Source organism: Mytilus californianus, unplaced genomic scaffold (genome assembly GCF_021869535.1).
Source record: "Mytilus californianus isolate M0D057914Y unplaced genomic scaffold, xbMytCali1.0.p SCAF_12, whole genome shotgun sequence".
Lineage (NCBI taxonomy): Eukaryota > Metazoa > Mollusca > Bivalvia > Mytilida > Mytilidae > Mytilus > Mytilus californianus.
Window position 1 is genome coordinate 32,110,537 of NW_026262604.1, and position 22,718 is coordinate 32,133,254.

General features: G+C 31.4%; 1 protein-coding gene across 1 annotated transcript; it reads left to right on the forward strand.

Moving 5' to 3' along the window:
- The first annotated feature begins 14,526 nt into the window (after positions 1-14,526).
- On the forward strand, positions 14,527-19,659 carry LOC127721712 (low-density lipoprotein receptor-like). Its single transcript, XM_052228511.1, has 5 exons — positions 14,527-14,689; positions 16,060-16,128; positions 17,043-17,153; positions 17,914-18,054; positions 19,011-19,659. Exons 2-5 carry the CDS (start codon positions 16,083-16,085, stop codon positions 19,199-19,201), a joined length of 489 nt encoding a protein of 162 aa, XP_052084471.1. The 5' UTR covers positions 14,527-14,689; positions 16,060-16,082; the 3' UTR covers positions 19,202-19,659.
- Positions 19,660-22,718: the final 3,059 nt, after the last annotated feature.

The window sequence follows — 22,718 nt, forward strand, 5'->3', positions numbered from 1 at the left end:
ATAACATACTACATGTAGTATTTAACATTTAATCAATTTGCTAGGTATTGTGGGCACAGAGAGCCCAGAGGGAAAACTAACAAGAAAATGTGTTTCGCACTGTTTGAAGACTGGATAATTCACTTAATGACTTTTCGCTTTTCGATCAGACATAATTGTGCATAAAACATACTATACTATAATACGAGACTGGAGAAGTTTAAGTGACTATAAGATATAGTTCTATACTCATTTGACATTTGCTTGTGTAAATAGAATGCGTTGGTTGTTCGTTTTCCTTAAAAAGTTACAGCATACAGCTTTCTTATTTTCCTCAACATCGTCTTTTTTGCGTTCTTCGATTACTTTCTAACATAGTTCTAATTTTACAAGCAAGACCACATCTATTTTCTTTATTATGTCATAATCCTACCAATGAATAACAAATTAAATTCATGTTTTTTATACAATCTTTATAATAGCAATTGTTATTTTTTTTTTTTTTTTTTTTTGTCTTGATGAATTTTTAAAACGGAATATGTTAATCATATAAGCCTATTTGAGTTCGCTTAGCTTACTCCGTAGTGGATCAAGGAACAATTATAAAGGGGAATGGTATCATGTTAACGAGAGAAGGAAGAGGGAGCCAAACCTTATTTTATACTAATTTTCCAGATATGAAAAAGGAAATCATTAGTAAAAGTCAGTAGATATTATTATTTTTTCTATGTTGTGTTTTGTGCAATGTTGTTTGTATGTTTGTCTTTTGTCTTTTTTAGTCATGGCGTTCTCAGTTTAATTTCGACTTGTGAGTTTGAATGTCCCTATGGTATCGCCTCTCTTTTATAAAATCTCAGATTTATATTTTCAAAGAATTATTAGTTGTATCTTATCTTGTTATCTTTTGTGCTTTAGGGTTATGTGTATATTTTATGAATAAATGTATATTCATTAAGAGACTAGTTAGAGGATATACAAGTACCACTTATTACACATGTATTATACGACCTTGGAACTTTTTCATCGCGTACAAACGTATATTGACCTTTATAAACGTCTGTTTCTTTTGTCTTGTTGCCAAGCCACATTGTGTGTTATTCATGTTCATGTTTTAATTAACGAAAAACTTATCAAAATGTAGATAGCTGCAATACACAATTTAAAATATGACAATTCATAATCTACTATTTAAAAAAAAACTCTGGCTATCTTAGATTGTGCAATACATGTTTTGATTTCTATTTTTTTTTTTCTTCTATCATGTCTATTATTCATTCGCTGAAACTAGCAAAAACGATTTTACAACGCCTCACACAATATGTTCACTGTCTACTGCCTCTATAACGTATCATATACACTTCTTAATCATGTTAAGGTGTAAAAAACAAACAACTGCTTTTTGTTCAGTATACGTATTGATTGTCTTGTAATACATGTAGTATACTTTTCCATCGCGTTACTTTTCATGGTCCGGTATTCATTCACTCAAATGATAATATGCATGCACAAATATAAAAGATCGTTCAAGTTTTTTCGGACTTTTAATATGGCATGTTGATGACACAACAGTCTCTAATAACAATATGTGTTTTAATCAGTAGATGTGCAAAAGATTTTTGTATCATTTACATAAGTATAACTCCTTAAACATAAATAATCCATAATTCAAACATATGTTAATGGGTATTCCAAATACATGTAGTATCCCGATTATTACCATGTAAGGATTTATCTCATAATGACTTCATAAATCAAATACTTAAAAGAAAATATGCAACTGCAGCTTAATGTGTTGCCATCATTTGCTTTGCAATCACTGCTACGATCCGATAAGAAAGGTACAACCCTTTTAAATAAATAACCGCCACCAGATGTATATTAGATAACATTCCAACATTTAAGAAGTTTATCTAAAACGATCGATACCAAACGTTTAGAAGGTAAAAAAGCCAGAATAGAACATGAGAAGGGAAATCATAACCTAGTATCGCCTTTGGAAAATAGATTAATCCTTCCAGAGGTTGTTGCAAATTTAGTTTTGATAAAAGTATTCAATTTCAATATATAAATTATTGTACACCAGTCAACGGCTTCTGGACCGATTGTTCTCTCGGAAACTGACATTTCACTAGCATGCACCAAACAAAACGTATGAAACTAATATATCCATTAACAATATTGTGCTACTGAATAATCTGATAAATTGTCAGTAAAGACAACTAAGAAAATCTTCCATGTCATACAGCATAAATCCCCTCTATCATGGAATAAATTTTATCATAATTTCCCACGTTTATGATAGCATTATCAAGAAACGTTTAAAGATACCAACATGATAATACAAAGGAAATCGGCGGTCTCATTTCACACAATTAAAACACCATTAATCTTTAAAATACTTTTTTTTAATCTAAGGACCTGTCACGCGACTTTAGTTAAATCCCCTATATTATTTTTTTATTATAGTTTTTTTTTTTAGTTATATAAATCGAAGTAATATATAAAAACTACAAGAAGAATGTTCGCATTTCGATCAGACGTTATTTGTGTATAAAACAAACTATCCTTCTCCAATACCAGACTGGAAAAGTCTAAGTGACTATAGTTCTATACTCATGTGACCTTTGCTTGTGAACACAGAATGTGTTGGTTGTCCGTTTTTCTTTAAACGTCACCGCGTAGAGCTTTCTTATTTTCAAAATCGTCTTTTTTTTGTTCTTTCATTACTTTTAAAAATAGTTTTAATTTCTAAACCTAATCTCATCTATTTTCTCAATCAAGCCATAATCCAACAATGAATAACATATTAAATTTGTGTATTTTATACAATGTTAATAATAACAACTGTTTTATTTGTCTTGGTGATTGTTCAGACGGAAGATGCAAATTATATAATAGAAAACAAAGGATACGGGGTATCCATCCGTGATACATAATCAGTACATATACAGTAAAAAGCACTCAAAAAGCAAAGGAACAGCGCCTGTTCGTCATCTCAAAGTCACAGCGAGGCTATTTCGTATCTAAATGACTTCAAAATAGCAAAATTTATGGCCAAATCCACGTAGAAACATGTTAACAAAAATTGGAAAAAGTATACGATAATCATGATAATTGAAGAGACACCCAGAAATTGACGCTATGAATGAAATATTCGATAACCTGAAACAACGACTGATGACATCTGTAACTAAATATATCCCATAGTATTACTACGGATTTCATCCAACGTAAAAATAATGGGATGGAGTTAAACATGTTTGCGAGCGCTCAGCCTTCTTCCTAACCTGGGATGTGGTGCAACAGCACTACATAAGGATATACTGTAAAAATCGATTCAAATTGACTTGACAGGAAAAACAAAACAAAAAATAATATTGAAAAGACAATAGACACAAAGTACCGATACCAGCAAATGACTACTAATGAATAAATCATGTTTTCTTAGACTGTTTTGTGAATACTTTTTCAAATTTAAAGAATTGAGGAAATATTTTGCCGCATTCTTGGCTAAAAAGGGCAAAACGCGAATTTATCCGCGAACATATGTTGTTTTACAGTTTTCACATTGAATGAACCTTAAACATACTGTAATGGAGCTTTTAAGAATAAATGTTAAATGTTACAAATCGAATTGGAATGTAAAATATTTTCTGTCGTTGCTTTTTACTACAGACAAAACATTTTCCACAAAAGCGTTTTGTAGTTCAAAGTATGCAAGTCTTTGATAAATCCCCATTTTAGAGTGAATCAATATTTTCCCGTGGTTTTGTTTAAAAAGATGCGGAGTTACCTTTCTTTCCATATATACTACGATAAAATAGTGCATGTGTCATTTGACTGTTCTTCAGGTAAACTTATAAATAGATGGACATATTTCAATTTATATTTTATAACACTTATTGATATGTCGTTAATCTAATCTCCAAAACAAAATGCAGCTCAAGGTTTACTCCATATTACTAAAATCTATAATGCTAAAATAACGAGGTCCAATTTGTTAGCCGGCATGGGGTGAAAACGACGAATCAAAGAATTCAACTTTATACATAACTTATATAGGACAATGGTGTTGATTAAAAGCTACACCGTTCCAGGCCCATTTGTTTTCCACATAATTAATATTACCAATAATTAACAAGTTCCGGGTCGAATCCGATACCCATACCAATAGTATATGTCACCTGTTACCTTTTACCTAATCTGATCATTCCGCATCTGTCATGCGCACTACCAAACGGTGCATTTGGGATTTGCTATATACACTTGCCATAATCACACCCAAATTTCGTCATTATACAGGGTTGACACTAATAAATTCAATCATTGTCACATTGTTTCCGGTTGTAGTATTTAAATCAGCATGACTTTATAAGATGACAATACGAATACTATAAATCCAGACTTAAAATAAGGTGTAGATACAGTTTCCAATTTGTTAGCTGGTATGACGTAAAAACGGCAAATCAAAGAATTCAACTTTATATTTACCTAATATAGGACAATGGTGTTGATTAAAAATTACACCATTCCAGGTCCTTTTGTTTTCCAAATAATTAATATTACCAATAAGTAATAAGTTACAGGTCGAAGGGTTCAAACAGAAAGATTTTGAAAGCAGAGAAAACCGTGCATATTATAATCAGCATGACTTTATCAGATGACAATACCAATACAAAAAATCCAGGCTAAAAATAAGTATTATACATTATTAGATACTTTAATTCAGTCAAGGACTCGCGATGTCGCGGGTGTGCTCTAGTACAGTTTAAAATAAAAGCAACCCTATTTTAATAGTTTGAATCATACAGGCATAACAAGTATATAATCAATGAAGCTTAAATCTGGTTGTTACTTTCTGATTCGTATAATTAACTATTATAACAAGACTTATTATGACTGCCGTGTTAATGTTGATATTGAATAGTTGCCAAGTACTAAATACATGATAAATAAGTATAAACTTTATTCATAACAAACTTGATGAATATTGTTTACGGATATTCACATTGTATGGCAGTTTTCAACTATTTTTAGTTTAATTACCAGTCTAGACTCTAGTTATTACCAAATATAAAAGAGGCACATTTCATCAGCTAAAATGTGAATTTTCAAGTCATGTGTGTATATAGGTTTGAAACGATGATGATTATTATCCAGTTAGCTATTTGTTAAATATGTAAAAGACTGGAAGTGAAATGATTTTTTCAATTGTTTACATTTGTTGTTCAGGGTTCACGAAAGGGAATGTTTGTAATCTCTCATAGTTAGATTTTCCCCTATAAATCAACAACCAATTCTCGTATTGAGAACTATTTTATGAAATTAATATCCACCTTTGTTAACTTTTATGCTTTATAAACAACGGATCAACACATAGCTCTTCACTGACCGGCGATTTTGCCGTCTGTCATTTTGTGGGGAATGAAAGGTCGATTTCTATCTCGCGAACTACCAATTCGTACCCTTGACAATTGATCTATTTTTTGCATTTTTGATACCACATATTTAATATTTTATGGTTATACCCTGGTGGACACAAATACATTGTAGATATTTAGATTGAGGTGATGATTTGTATGTTTTATTTAATTTACTTAATATGTATCTACTTGTGCATATCGTCTGCTTAATAAATGCACACACAGTGGTTGCCTATTGCACATTTTAATTTATTTTATTGATATTATGAGCTCTATTGGCCAGTTTAAATGTTTTCTGTTAATTGACAATCACAGGACAACTCGAGATAATTTCAATTCTATAATTTTCATCATCTTAATATTGTATAATTCCGGGTACAGTAATGGCAAATAGCACAAAGTTCTGCTTGCGGCAATATTAAAAAAACAACACAACGATAAAGTTGTAAACAAAGCAGTAACATGCTTTAAATGAGCGTTAGGATAAATAATGGAATATCAATAGCCGTTTTTTTTTTTTTGTTCAGTAGCCAATCACGTCCAACACCATAAATATGTATATTTAGTTAATGTGCACTATATTGTATACTAGTAATAGAATATTAGTATTAGTTATAGAAAAGCATTTGTTTGACAAACTATCTATTCTTCTCTCTATCTCTTTAAGTTTGGGCCCATAATTTAAATTTTTCATTTCTTGTAAATCTACTGAATATTTGATAACCAGGAGCGTACATCTGCTGGAATCCCACTCCAATCCCCACTTTACAATCATTGTATTTTGGCTATTCTTGTTTTTTTCCAATCGATACCACCTTTGTTTTTTCTTCATAAAGTCATCTTGAGACCAGAACATTCAGTATATAATTCTGAAAACCAAAGAGATGCATCTAGACCTTCTGGTGGACACTCCAAATTATATCTTTGATAATATTTTAGGAACTAGTTAAAGGCACTGAAAGGTTAAGTGTAGAACACTTTCAAGAGGCCGAGATGAAACGATATTTTACAGGTATTTTGTGTAGTTTAGATAACCAATACACATTAGAGAGCATCACATATTCAGAAGAGGCCTTAAGCTGAGATGCGATAATGATATGATTGTTTTCTATGAGTGAATGGTCCTTAATGAGAAGAATTTATAATTTCATTCTTAAGAACTTCCGCGTATTGTTTCCGTCATACCACCATCACATTGTTGGCTGCTGTGTCGACTGGTACGAAAACAAACTGCTTTACAAGTAATTGAGCTGTGTTCCTTATTGTAGAAATAGGCGTATTATGTAACCTTTTATTTACTTCTAAATCGTTTTCAAAATGTGATATGCAAATATCAACAATGTTCAAACATTTATTTAAATGAAAAAGAAGAGATTTTTTCAGATTTTCCTATTTACATCAATTTGTACAATAGGATGAAAGAGCGTCTATAATGCAAGACAACTCTTCTTTTCATTCTTTAATATTCTATTGGACTTAAAATGGACCAAAATATCGTCAACTATCTAATTTAGACGGATGACGATAATGTTGTCCTGTAGAGTCCATTTTAATAGAAATAAATTGATCATAAAAGTTTTAGGAGTTAAACTACATAAATTATCCTGTAAATGACACAGAGATACTGATTACACAACACATTAATAAACGTTAATTGCATACTAGAAATAAACCAAAATTTGACACTTGTTAATCAGGGACTGTTGTGGCAACTGCATGCAATATTAATATTTTCTTTAAAAAATGAAGAAGAAAAAAACACAAGCACGACACTGGTCTTCTTTTAAATATATATCATGGTTTTTAACACACTGGGAATTCATTATCATTCTTTCGATACCAATTTTCATGTATTTAGCGGGGAAATAGAATCATGAATTTAAATGTATAACGAATTACAAATTGTTTATAGGAAAATATGCAGACTAGGCAAACAACAATATCAAATATCCGCGAAAATGGTGTATCATGTGTATATGGTAGTTTTCAAATATACTCTAGTTATCGCATGTTTTGTTCATTTTTATTATTCAGATTTCAAAATAACTTGTATGTAACCAGAATGAAATCATTGACTTATAAAGTATGAATTCATGGCTTGGGAAATTTTACACGTTACCGAAAAGCGACCATGAATGATATTCATTTTTGTTCAAAATAAATCATTTGATACAAAATATTATGTCAGACATATACACGTTCGGCAAAGCGTGTTATTGTAAAATTATATGTCATTTAAAGTTATATATATACCTAAATTGTTGACTACTATCTGTTTCATGCATTCAATATTGTAAACCCTTATTTTGTTATTCAAAACTTATAGACCTGCTAACTTCATGCTACATTATGCATCGTATTACTGATCAATATATGACGATATAGTTTAGAAAACCGGCGTGGAAAAACAAACAAAACGTGTAAAATATATTTTCATTTAAGAATATTTATGATATACAATCAAAAACTTGTATCTGTATCTTATACACTTCAAGGTATATTACGAAATATTTTTGAAAACAGGTTGTGCGTTAACAACACAATTTGTCAATACATGTGTAACCATATCATCCTTGATCGACATTCTTAAAAGTAAAATATTTATTAAAATTTAGATAAATTACCCCTTATTCGGGATAGAACACGAATTCAGGATTTACATGCAAGACCAAACCTATACGTGGAAAGATGGTGAACTTATGACATATTACGCGAAATGAAGAATGTTGTAAGACATTTTCAAGGACATCTTCCTCTTTTTATGACTTTTTATTAGCGATATCATTATTGTAATAATTATTTTTATTATTATTATCATTATTATTATTAGCGTTTCCGTATGAACAGCAATTATATTAGTCAACATCACGAATTGGCCCATACGATATGTGTATATGTCAACCCACTAGCGATATGTCTTTGCTATCCTAGATCTTTAGATACCAGAGTAGTCGTCTAATCTGTTATTTTACCGATTGTGTTATATTTCTGATTGTGCCATTTTGATGGGTTGTGGGTTCGCACGCGGTTGATGCATCTTGGTAGACGACGCTCATACTGTCTCGCAGCCTTTGGACTTCATGCGATATCCTCATTTGAGTTTGTTACCTTGATTGGTCTTTTTAATTGGTTAATGATATCTAAACATCGGTTTTTTTATTTCATGTAACTATTTGTTTGAACAATAGATAAGAAACGACCTTCATCAACTCAACACGGCGTAATATTTAAGTATTATTGATTAATAATTTATATTTCATAAGATTTAATGAATTTTGAATTCTTTGTTATCCATAAATTCAAATCGGATCCATAAATATCTGAATTTGAAACAGGTAATAACCGACGTAAGGAGATATCGATAAACAATTTCAATGCAACTTTGTCCAAATTGCTGACAACTAATGAATTTGACTTATTTCATGGTTTACGTACTCCATTTCCATTCCTTTTTCTAACTGTGTGAAAATACCTTTAACTTACAATGTTTTGTCGAATTTAATACGATTCGGACGCAGAAAAATTATTCAGTGTTGTTTTCATTTTTTATTCACTTAAATATGTTACGTTGGGAGATATGATACCATGAATGTTGACATTGATTCAAAACCACATAAATTAAGACACTGTCCGTTCTTATATAAATTCTGTCAAAATAATCCGAAAAAAGTATAATTTACGGTGTAGACATAATAAAACAGTTTTATATATTCTGATGACATGTTATAAAAATGTAGTTTTTTTTTTGTATATTTTCTTTCGTTGGTGGCTATATAAAAGAAAAAACAACTGTACTATAGTGTTTAGTAGATCGACATATTTATTGCCAAATGAGATATAGCCAGAATGCTATTAAATTTTATTAAATTTGTCTGAAGTTTTTTCGACATATTCTTAACATTCTGAATACTGTCTTTAAATTACTAGACAAATCTCGGCATTCTTTTTTTCTTAATTTGGCTAGATGTTTTCTCGACAATTAGAATTCTGTCTAAAATTTACTTGAAAAATTCTTAACAGGCGTAAAACTAAAGTCGAGACTAATTGAGACACACTCCAGACTGTCAATAATGTGTCGAAACTGTTCGAGACAAACTTTAGACAGGCGAGAATCTGTCGAGAATGTGTCGAGACGTATCAAGACTCAGTTCAGACTGTCAAGGATGTGTCAAGAATTTTCAATAAACTGTTCAGACTGTCGAGCCATATGTTGAGACAAGTTGAGACATGATTCAGACAGTCAACAAGAATGTCGAGGAATATTAATACATATTTATGAAAAATCTAGACAATATCGAGACATATAAAGAAAAATTCAGATACAGTTAGGATGTCGTGTAAATTCTGATGCACATTCAGACAAAAATTAGTAAATTAAAACTTTTAGACTTTTGTAGTGTATGCAGTTGCCAACGACAAAAAAAAGTTCATTAGTCGGATGACAAGTTCTGCATTTAAACGAAACTGTATTCATGCAGCTTTATTTGGCGATATTTTGGTACGACGTACACCTTCGAATTTGTTGTTTAAAACCTGAAAACATTCTTATAAAAAACACAATTGTGTTGCTTCCTCAAGCAACAAAGAAACACAACATAACAAATAAACAAAAAATCAAGAGGACGCCGTGCGGTTTTCAACAATGTAAAATTCCATCGGTCGTATTACCAGCTCTTCATTTATACCAAACAATAAAAACAAAACGAAAGAACTGTTTGCATCTAGTTTTCATTTTTCGACGTTATATCTGTTTCTATTGTCTTTACAAACGTATACACGAGAGACGATACAAATGATAATGTGTTAACAAGTGAAGAACTGAGATGAAAGGAAAGAATTTGGTTTCTTGTAATTAACTTTTTTTCTTTTTTTAATATATCTTTTTGTTATAAAGATAAGAAGATGTGGTATGAATGCCATATGAATATTGATGGTATGGAATCAATTCCAGATTAAAGGAAGCTACCGGAATTGTATAATAATATATTTGATGCATGGGTAACAAATGTAAAACAGGGCATCCAACAATCATTTGATCTTTTCGACACCCAGTAACTTTAGTGAATCATTTCATTTCACATGATTCACTAGAATAAAAAAAAAAAAACAGTGATACAACTTTATTTCTACTAGAGACCAAATGGCGGAGAAGTTGTATAGGTCACCATACGGCCTTCAACAATTAGAAAACCCAATACCGCATATCAAGTCATAACAGATCCCTACATGACATATGTAAAACAATTCTGAAGACAAAACCAACGGCCAAATGTACATTGTATGTACACAACAATAAAAAAAAACAAATGTGATATACAGCAACAAAAAAGTCAACCAAAAATTACTGGCACACATAAAATGGTGCTAAAATGCGGGGATTCCTAAAATGTCTGCAGGCACCACCTCCTAACCAACACTTATATTGCATTAGTGTCTTTCTGGATGTTTAGAGCAGTTAATTTTTCCTAAATTTTCCATATGTGAAATGTGTGAATGTTTCTTTTTAGTTTGCGAAAACTCATAGATATCATCGACGAATACAACAAAACAACCAGTGGCATTCAAAAAATGACTTTAATCTTTTTGATTAGAAACTAAAAACACCATGGCGAAAAACCGAAAATGACAGTGTACAAATCAGAACAGAGAAACTCAAAAATGAGCAACACGAACTCTACCAACAACTGGGTTGGATCTCATGTGCTCCTGATACTGCACCACATATGGCACCCGTCGTGGTGCTCATGTAAGTTCAAACTCAAAATAACAGGAAATAGCACTTTCCAGAAACTACAATATTTTCCGTATACAGATACCAAGATATGTTTAGGTAGAAGGTGGTAACTTGATTTTGGTGTTAAATCGGCAATGTTGTTTATTTTAAAACGACAGTCATGTGGTGTAAAACTAGTTGTGACGTCAACGTCTCACTGGAAAAAAGTTTTAACAAAAATACTGAATTCCAAGGTCAACTCAAAAAGGAGGGAAGTCCATAAAACAAGACAAAATCGAATGTTAGACTATAAATATATGTCAACATTCGGAACAAATGGAAATTAACTGTATGCTGATTTGGTAAAGACATTTTCCAATAACATAATGGGCTAAATCTAGTTTTATTGCTAACAACTAACCTTTTGTATGACAATTGTCTAGTTTTGCGCTTTGTTGCCTAATGTGAGTGAGCAAAAAAGGAAATAATTAGTTAATGTGACAATAATTTTGATCCAGCAGCCAAAACCGAGTGAACAAACATAACAGACATACAACACAATTGACAAAAAAAATCAAACAAAAGAAACGAATAAATCTGACAAAGGTTACAAAAAACAAAGTTTTTGTAGTTGATAGTACATACAGTATAAGAAATAAATCTGACAAAGACGCAAATAAAGTGTTTTGGTTTATAGTACATACAGTACAGTAGAACATAATACCATGCTAGTATAAACTTTTCCGGAAAAGTACAAATGAGTAAAACATGAATACAAGGATAAACAAAAGGAAAACAGCATTTTTAAAACCTCATGCATCCGACTTGCACCTCATAAAATGAAATCACGCAATATGGTTGTATAAAGAAATATGTTCTATTGTACTGCTTCTTTTTAACTAGATATGGTGATTCATTATATCATTATGAAGAGAAATTGAAAAATATTAATTTAAAAAAATGTCGTTTTTATAGTATTTGTGCAAACGTTAACTATTTTGTGTTGTGAGATTGCTACTCAGTATTCAGATCATGTACAATTCACATGGAACACAAAACTAAATTATATGGCGGTGAACTCTCCACTCGGACAGCATGGCTCAACATCTTCATCAATATTTCCTCGAAATTTTTGTAGACTTGAATATTCTGCTCTTTAAAACAAGACACAGAAGGCAATGTCAGACTCTGACAGCTTAAAACCTTTTAAAATCTAAAAATGTGTACAGTCAAACATCCTTAAGTGAACACCTATATTAAGCAAAAGCCTGTGTTATAAGACCATTAATTTTAGATTTTTCTGTAGTACATTTCATATAGGTTGAACCTGTATTAAAAGACCATCTGTCGTATGAGACTACATTTTTTTTGCTCTCCCTTAAGTGAACTCTGAAAACAGGTTTCACTGAATTCGAATAAAAACCAAATTACTTCATCTAGAAGTTCACCCACCCCCACTTTATCTGATTTAATTCGTTTTTCTATCGATTGAATAGGAGTGTAATCAATTATTCTATTATTGTAAATGTGGATTAGAGTCTCTTATCTTACCGGATATATTATCAAAATTTTAACCAACTGTACATATGTGAATCCCTTACCAATCTGAGCGAATTTGAAACACAAAATGTAGATGAAACTGTGGTTTCTAACATTAGTTTTACAAGTGATTCATGCATATTAATGTATTCTTACTGTGTCGATACACCTATTCTGTCATGACAGTTTTATTTATTCCTATATGGGGTTTTTTTCTGGATTATTGACATTTAAATAGGCAATAGTATATTTGTCTTGAGTAAGATACTGGTCACGTACAACATATCTGTCTTGACATAAACCTGTAAGCAAGCAACGCTCATTCAATAAATGATCATGGCAAGTTGTAAATCTTATACTCTTTATCAAGAATAATTACTTTTTAATTAGTGCATTTGTGCTGAGAGAAATATGCGATTTTTTAAATTAAAAAAATACATATGCTTCAGATGAGGCATCTTAAAACTTACATATAAATAGTATACATCATTGAGACATTTTAATTTACATATATCAATTATACTGAAAGAAATATTAATGGTTTATAATTTGAATATTAATCTACATGTATATAGTAAAATACAACTTCCTATTTCAAATACTTGTTTCGCTTAGATAACACAAATAGAAAAGCAACTATTTATAGCTTTGAAATTAAACGACAAGGAAAAGTTAATAAAATCCCGTTGAGGACTTTTTCAGGTGATGTTGAGATCAAAATTACTGTTAAAGACTAAACTTAATTACTTGTGATAGGTACGTTAATTCTGATGCCTCGTGTAGACTGAGTGCCACGCTCTGTGTACGTTAAAAGATCCTTTTAACAATTATTCGATAGATCCGCAGTTGGCTTAATGCAAAGCAAAATGGGTTTCCCTATACAACATGTATAGTCCAGTGGTAGTCCGAAATTCCTGCCGTTCATTCTTGTCGTCTGACCTTGCATAACTTACAAATGTATGAATTGCTTATAGTTTCTCGTTTTGAATATAAAGAACTAGAAACAATTAAAAATAAATTCAATAGGTATGTTATGCAAGGCAGACACACCGGTATAAACGGCGGGCATATTGACTGCCACTAGAAATGAGCTTGGTTGACAAGGCAGAAAATCAGGCCACCTACGGACACCTCAAAGGGATATCGCAATGTTATATAACGTGCACAGAACGTGGCACTATCATTACACGCTTAATGCCGAGTGGACGACTACATTTCCTATTTAACAAACTTGGTCAAAAGTACTATCAAGTTTAGTTTCAATAGCAAAACAAGATGGCTATAACAGTAAATCTTAGTGACCAATATTTCTATAAAGATGATACATTTATAAATCTGTTTGAAACTTTACACCGAAAGACCTTATTAAATGTATAAACTTTCTATTAAATCCCATTTTACACCTAAAATAAAAATTTCCTAAACTGGTCGCTCCACGGAGAATGTAAAATAGTATGACATCAATTATTGTATTAGAGGTCTAATTCCTGTAAATTTCGAACTAAATCATTCTAAAAAAAAACGGGTTTTTCATTGCAATAATAGACTTCTCTACTATGAATACAGGTAGGACAAAGGCAATTTAGGGGATTAAAAAGAAACTGTGTCATCCACTTCCTTCTAAGTGCGTTTTCATAAATAGTAACTCTCCTAATACTATTTATGATCAATCTCTATTTGTTGATCCTGTATTGCTGATAATGTGTCTGTTTAGGTCCGTATATTAAATGTAGTCTGAACATAGACAACATTAAATGTATAAATAGGACAGGGTTGCACAAATATAAGTTAAATTTAAACGTCCATTAACTTTAATTGACGTGTGTGCAATTCAGTTCATGTTTCTGAAAACAAATATAATATAAAGTAATAAAAGACAGATGTACATACAGCAGTTTTTGGTTATTATTTAAATTTGTTAACTGCGACTTAAAATGTGTCCAATCAAATTAAAGCATAACCTGACTTTGGTACATTCAAAAGATGAGGTTGCGTTAGTTGAGCAATAGTCTGGTTTACATTGTAGACAACAAATGTAAGTATTTGATTAAGATAATGTTGATGGTTGAAATTATCATTTTATTGGCAATGTTGTAATCGGTATTTAATTGTATTAATCTTTTCCGACATTCGTTCGTATTATTTTAATTCTAATAAAGTTAAATATCATGTTTGAAATATCACATAGTCTATTCAGTACTGGCTGAACGTTCAAGAGTCCTGTTAACGGTTGCAGATGGGTGTCCTCTTGGTAGAGTCTAAGGCTATTGTTAAATTGTGAATGCTGAGGAATAGTCAATTATATCTGTAATTGACTATTGTTACAGTTGGAGGTTTGATCCTCCGGAAATTCCTGTTCAACCAGGGTTGGCAAAATATATATCCGTGCGGGATAACTTTGTTAGGAAAACCTAGGTTTCCCGTGGCTGAACAATATTCCTAGAAAATGGTAATGCTTGGCAATACAGGGCAATAAGATATTTCACAGCTTTTATTAAAACAAATCAGTGTTTTTAAATAGTGTATTAAAGTGTAGGGACTTTACTTAATCGTAAAATTAAATTCCTACACTACACTGAGAAACTTCACTGAGGTGCATTTCATGTGAATCTTACGTGAAATTCACGCAAATTTCAACTCAAACGCACTTAAACGTAAAACTCACGTGAACTGATTTTATGTAAGGTTCTTCTGAATCTCATGTGAAACCCACGTGAATTGATTTTATGTAAGGTTCACGTTAATCTCATGTGAAACTCACGTGAAAATCATCTGAAATTTTTTTTTCACATGAAATTTACGTACATTTCACCTCTAGTGACCTTTAACGTGAACCGGAGGTTAACTGATTTTTCCGTGAAAATCACATGAATTGTTTTCACGTAAAATTTACGTGAATTTTTAAAAATTTTCGAATAACATCTTAATTTTCAAATTCAATTAAAATCATGAAATTTTAGGAGAATAATCTATAGATCTTTCGACAAAAACTATTCACTTTTTCATGTATGTACTAGAGTTGCTTGACCAATATGTTTTTCTCAAATTGATACAATATAAAATAAGAGTCTCAAAAAAATGAACTTATAAATCAAAATGTTAGTGTTCTCATATATCTTTGTTAAAACTAACTCATCTTAAAGATTTCTGTCAGTAATTCTTATTGATAAATAACGCAGAGTATAACCTGGTTGAAACCAAGTAAAACTAGGTTTTTTCAGTATTTGTCACTGAGTTTAACCCATTGAGTACATTTAAAAAATATCTGTACAGGAGAAAGTCAGCAATTCCACAGTCTCAAAGTATACCAATTATGAATGTCTGAAGATATCTTATACTAAAATTTACCAGTTGGACATTAATAAAGGTTATTCCTCTTTTTGATATTATCAGTTCTCTTTTTAGTGTCCCGTATCGCACAAACAAGTATGAAGGTAGTACTAGTATTTGGACTGTTTTTGGGAACAACTTTGTGTATGTATATTAATTAAGAAAGCATCTTTACAAATTTGTGGTAACAATCTTGTCTTTTACCAAACATACAAACCAAAATATAAAAAAATAAAACCCAACCTTCGATAAAAGAACTGTTCGATTACGAGATGCTATCTAAATGTGAAGCGTATATTAAAGTAACAAAATAATGTTCAGCATAAAGTATTTGAAGATTTAAAGAGTGAATACTATTGGAGATTTAAAGCAAACAACTCTTATAACAAAGCCATGTTACTACTTGAAAGGTCGAGATTAATCAGCTGAACTAGATATTGAATAGGTTTTTTTATGTTTGTTTCATTTTCAATTCAGAATCGCATGCGTATCAATATAAAATTTGGAACAGTTAATCATGTAAAGCTTTCCATCAGTTTTGATGGGAATTCGTGCTAATCTTTAATTACCTGCCTATTTTTTTCTATAGTGTTGTATATAAGTAGTTTTTATTTAAGCCATGGTGTCTGTTTTTCTTCGACTTATGCTTTTTAATGGCCTCTAGGTATCTTCCTCTTTTTTTAGTATTGGGAATGTTGACAATAATTCAATTTTCATTAAATTAAATGCGTATTCTTTGCATGTTGCAATGGAATATTACTAACATAAATTAAAATGAGAAATATAATCATTCTGATTATTGAGCTTGTCGAATTCTTCATTATTGTATTTACAGTATGTATCAATCTCTTTAACATGTCACTTTAATTTGTAGAATGCATATCTTTAGTTCCAATGATTACACTTTACATATTATCTAAAACAAAACGCACAATTTTGTAAAATATAGTTAGGGACTATTTTTATATTTAATCAATAATATTTTATCTTTGTTTTCAAGCATTTTTGTGATGATGTGGTGTAAAGCAATCATCAATCAATCACATATTTTTTTCCAGGCTGTACTGAAGATCAGTATGAATGTTTAGACGGACAATGTATCGAATCGAGTCAGAAGTGTGATTCCCATGTTGATTGCAGTAGAGGAGAAGATGACATGGGATGTTCTGGTAATAACATCGTAACCTTTTCTATTTAAAAAATGCCCCCTTTTTTTGTTGTTATAGATGGAATACAATTTGACGTTAGGTTTTCTACATCCATATATAAAAAATCAGATCAATATCAAAGGAATATTTAACTCGGAAGTTCGAAAAATACAGAAACAAATCCTACAATAAACAAAGTACAATTCATATCAAAGTCATCTGCGCATGTCATTTAATCTAAAATCGCCAAACAAAATTAACTTCAACCTTAAACCAGAAAGTTTACCTGGTATTCTTAAAGGGTTGCGTAAACCATAACGTTGCGATAGTTGAAAATGAAAAAAAAACACATTTTATAAATTTCGTTCGTCTCTCACGCTATTCTAGATACGCCTTCAAACGTTCAATACCCCCAATTTATGTCTTGATATCCAATTTTATAGAATTAGTTTTGTTAAAATTACACTGTAGATAGAAAATGTCTTATATGATTTCATACATATTATTACCAGTAGAAAACACCATAGATTAAAGATCACTGTTAAAAGAATGTATTAAATCATCTATCACATGTTCTACTGTTAATGTTATGCATCAAATCACTGAAGAAATTGTCTATTTGCAACATATTGTGAACAAAACCGATTCTACTAAATTTAAGTTCAGGCCAAACGTTAAAAAAACTTATGTAGCCTTTATTGTTCACATCTGGCATTTATGAAACTGTAAACGCGTATTGAATTTAAAATGTTTAAATTGAAACTTTTAATGATCACTACAGGTTGTGAAAGTTATAAGTTTAAGTGCGGTTCTGAAAATAAATGTATTATCTGGCCTTGGGTATGTGATGGTATGGATGACTGTGATGATGGCTCGGACGAACGTGGGTGCACCAATATTTGTTGGAATATCGACATCTATGGTAAGTAAAAGTATTTTCCTGACGGCAAAGGATGTTTAACTTGACATGTATAACAAATAAGCTGGTAAATATTATACAATTTGAGAAAAACAAGTTTTAATTTTAGAAACGATTTCATCAAGTGTGTATAAGTATTCTTAATGAAATTTTTATATTTCTGTACGTGCTGTATCAAACTTTCTGACTGACAACGGAATGCACTTCACTGGATTACGTGAAAGGGAATTGCATATAACGTTCACATTGCCAGTAGTTGACTTCAAACATAGAAGACAATAACCCAAAACAAAAAAAACAAAAAAATACATCAATTGTATATTTAAAAAAAAAACTTCGACTTAACAGAGAGAACAAGACCAAGACAATCTACATTCGATTACATCGACATGCGTACAACAGTCAACAAATGATGTCGTAGATAAATTGAGCAATGGTTTTAGGAGAATATATTTACATGTTTTGCATAAGTAAAGTCTTTTATTGATCATTTCCTAAAGGACCTTCTTCAAGAAAACAATGAAGTACAATGAATTAAAGAATAAGGGACACAATTATATACCCATCAATTGATAATACTGCATGATATAAAATTCTTGCTAAAAATTTTTTTTTACTAATGCACTCAATCCTTATTATAATGGTGTTAAAACACTTCCTGTTGTCTTTAAATCCTAGACATAATTACAAAGGTATATTTTGCACAATGTCAATATAATGTGGCATTACTTTTTCTCACAATCATTGGTTCATGTAATGATAGAAAATAAACTATTTTATTTTTGTGTTACCATTTGAATTGCTATTGATGTAACTAGTTCAACCTTTTGTTTTGGTCAGTAAACTGTTGAAGGGTTCGGCACACCTCTCCCGCTCCCTATTCGATGCCATCATACAAAAAACTTGTATTTGTTTTAATCTGACAATGACATAATATTGTATTTTTTATTTACATTCAGTCCACGGCAGTAGACGCAGTATTACAAGATCTAGTGCTGACAAAGTAGTATCCAGGGGTCTCGACAAACGATGGGAAGTTAAAGCTGCTCGCACAAATCTGTACAAAAAGAAAAACGAAGCAGAGAAAAAAACTAATAACAATAAACTGGAAAAGCTAATGTTGCTCCTGAAGGGATTTGATGGAAAATAAAAAATGGAAACGTTCGGAAGAATATCCTCACAAATAACAGGAATCGTCTATGGACTATGATATTATCGTTATTTTGATGAAAATAAATCATTACTATCATTCTTTACTTCTATATTATCAGACATATATGCCCTTTAAATCCTATATTTTGTATTAATGTAATACTTTAAGCTATGATTCATTTGATAATATCTTCCAAAGGTGTGGACAATAATTGGTGACAATGCATGTTTGTATTGTAAAATCTAAATCAATATGAAATATAAAAGGTAAAGATATGCTCTTTGTTCTTTTATATAACGACCAAAATGTTAATCAAGTGCGATTTAAATATCATATTAGACACGTAATGATAGTACATGATACACTGTAATATATTTTCTGATGGTATTGCATTTTACATTAACATTGCTCATTCTTACTTCTTTTTCCTTAATAAAATACTTCTTGCAAATGAATTAATTTGTGTTTTTTAAATATGATTGTTTGATTGATTACGACGTCAAATGTTGGTGATTATGATTATACAATAAACATAAGCCATAGATTTTTAAAATTTTCAATTATAAAGTCTCGACAATTTTGTTGTGTACGTTAAGATTCTTGGGAACATCTTGCTATTTCATATTATGTTTTTTGTTTTTATTTTTTTAAATTTGGCATCGAGCATAACTGACGAGACGTTTATAGTCAAAATGAACACATAGCGTAGTAAAGTTAATACTTTTATTGGTATCTATAGATCGATACCTTTGCTACTTATCAAATAAAAAAGGCTGATAATTTGGTACGCCAGATACGCGTTTTCTTTTCATCAAACTCATCAGTGAGTGATAGAATCAAAACAGTTGAAAAGGCAGAGTAAATACAATCTTGAAAAACAATTAACCCAAATATTTCCAAAAAAATGTGCCAAATGTTTCTAAACCCATCTATCATAGAAAAATCTGAGTGTTCTGAATGACATTAAGATTGATGAACAGTTTATTTATAGAGAATGACAACATCTAAGATATTTCATGGCAGCACAGAAGAGAGGAAAACTTGGCTGGTGGTCATCTCGGGTACGAAACGTCCACCAACAGTGATCTTGACTCATTGGTTGTAAAAACTAAGTAAGGGAAACCTGGCTAAAAATTTGGTACTCCAACCTTGGCACTCCAAATTCGTGTGTTGTCTGCAGATGACTCATCAGTGGGGTTCAAATTAAAACAGTTCGACAGGCAAATCAATTACAATGTTGAATAATATTGATAACAAAAATAATCCCTCAAATTGAGCAAATTCTAGTTAAGGCCATCTGTGCCTGTGTGTAGAAAAAGCTACGTGTTTCAAAGAATCATCGTTAGATGACCGCACCTATTTCATGTTAGTGCACAAGTGCTGACAACTTTGCTTTTGATACCATGGGAAACGAAACATCCACCGACAGGACCTGGAACCAGTGGTTGATAGAACTTTTAAAGATATGTGGCTTTTAATTGTGTTCACCAGACTTGCGTTTTGTACAAGGCTAATCAATGGCACTTGAATCAGCGTTCTAAATGTTTACCTTTGCTTTAACTTATATTTGGTACATCATAAAGTCATAGGATCTTTTACGTTAGGTTGCAGACATATGACCTTGAAGAAAGTCAACCGGAAGTGACCCTTCGTTAACCAGAAAAAACCATTTTTGCATTATTTTCATGTAAAAAGCACTTTATCTTTTTGGAATCAGTGTGAAGCCAGGTTCAAAAGACACCAGAAGTGAAATTTTGTAAACCGGAAGTACCTTTTTATCTACCTTAATTTAAGCAAAAGTATATGAAAATCATATATTTTCGGAATCAGCGTGAACTATTCTATTATCTAACACCAGAATTGACATTTAAAGCCGAAAGTGAATATTTTCCTATCAAATCATGTGCTTTTTGGATGGAACCACCTCAATTGTTCTCTGAACAATTGGTTTTTAATGTGTACATGTTTTTCCTGTGTATTGCTGTTACACCACTATCCCAGGTTAAGGGATGGGAACTCATAAACATGTTTATAACCGCCAACTTGTGTATGTGCCTGTCCTAAGCCAGGATCCTGTTATTCAGTGTTTATGTTTTATAGATATGGGAAATTCGTTCACAGATGAAGATGGATGAAAATGGATGAAAATGGATATGCTTTTGCCACATTCCTGTTCTTCATTTCTTTAATGTGGCATCACCTAATATTTCCTTTACAGAGCGAAACGAAAGTTGCCATATGTGGAGCAAAATCCGCTATACATTCGGGAACACCCGAGATAACTCCTAGTTTTTGGAAGGGTTGTGTTGCTCAGTCTTTGGTTTCTTTTCCAGCTTGAGTTTTTGAACTGTTATCATCATATTCTGCTAGAAAGTAACCTTAACTATTGTCAAATTAGACGTTCTTTCAGAAAGTCCTAACAGGTAACAACACCGATGACATCAGTTTGCGATTTTTGCAGCAGATTAAACTCTAAAATCCACCAAAGAGGTAGGGCCTATTTCCCCTGAAATTTTTTCACAGAAGGGCCAATTTCAAAAAGTGCTGAAAGAATAAAATTTACGATAAAAAGATGAAACAAAAATGTTTTTTGGTCAATATGTCGATTTTTATGTATTATGTTATGTCTGGAAAATAGTTAATTTAACCTCCAAAAAAGGATGAAAGTCAAATCTGCGGAATTTACCGTGTTTTTAGGTTGGAAAAACAGGGAATTCCCCTAGAAGGACACTTCAAACCAAAACAAAGTTATGTTTTTTGTTGTTATTGTAATTTATACAACTTTTCCCCTCAAAAATGAAATTGGTTTAGTGTGTCCTTAATGCCTAAAAACAACGTTTTTAATAAAAAGTGGAACATCACTAAATTTTACCTATATAGATGCTTAATATCAACTTTGTTTTCAAGAGTCGCCGTGGCTCCATCGGTATCGCTGAAAACTGCTAAAGATAAAAAAAAAAAAAATCGCTGAAAACTGTAAATAATGGATTGTTTTTAAAATGGGGTTCAAATCTCACGCTAATTTTTCTCATTTTTATGTTGAAATATTAAAATGTTATGTTTCTATCACATTTTTTCGGATGTTTGTTTAATTCAAAGAGTCACACTGATGTAGGTGCTCGTACATAACCAATAACACGAGAATTGATTATATAGCAATGAAGCCCAAATGCTGTTTGTGTTATACACATAACGAAAAAAGGCCATAGCAGAAAAATTTCAAAACAACAAAAACATTTTTTCTAAATCTTGAACAAGAACGTTTTAGAAAATGGTATGATATGTAACAAATGCAGACAGTAATTGTATCGCCAATCCACCAACTGTGTAGATACTAGTTCTGGCATTGTTACATTGTACCACCGTCCCTACACCGGAACCTAAGTCATCAGAAAATGAAACAACACCACAGAAAAAATCAATTACACTACCAATCGTGACTGTAGGTAAAACATCAAGAAAGTGTTGAATCTGTATCACAACATAGGGTCGATCCATTTGGTACAATGCCATG

Bases quoted from the DNA above. Each gene is read 5' to 3' on its own strand.
- LOC127721712 (XM_052228511.1), top strand. From the start codon at position 16,083: ATGAAGGTAGTACTAGTATTTGGACTGTTTTTGGGAACAACTTTGT. The intron at 16,129-17,042 runs GTATGTATATTA...ATTTTTTTCCAG, and splicing joins GTTTTTGGGAACAACTTTGT to GCTGTACTGAAGATCAGTAT. The intron at 17,154-17,913 runs GTAATAACATCG...TGATCACTACAG, and splicing joins AGATGACATGGGATGTTCTG to GTTGTGAAAGTTATAAGTTT.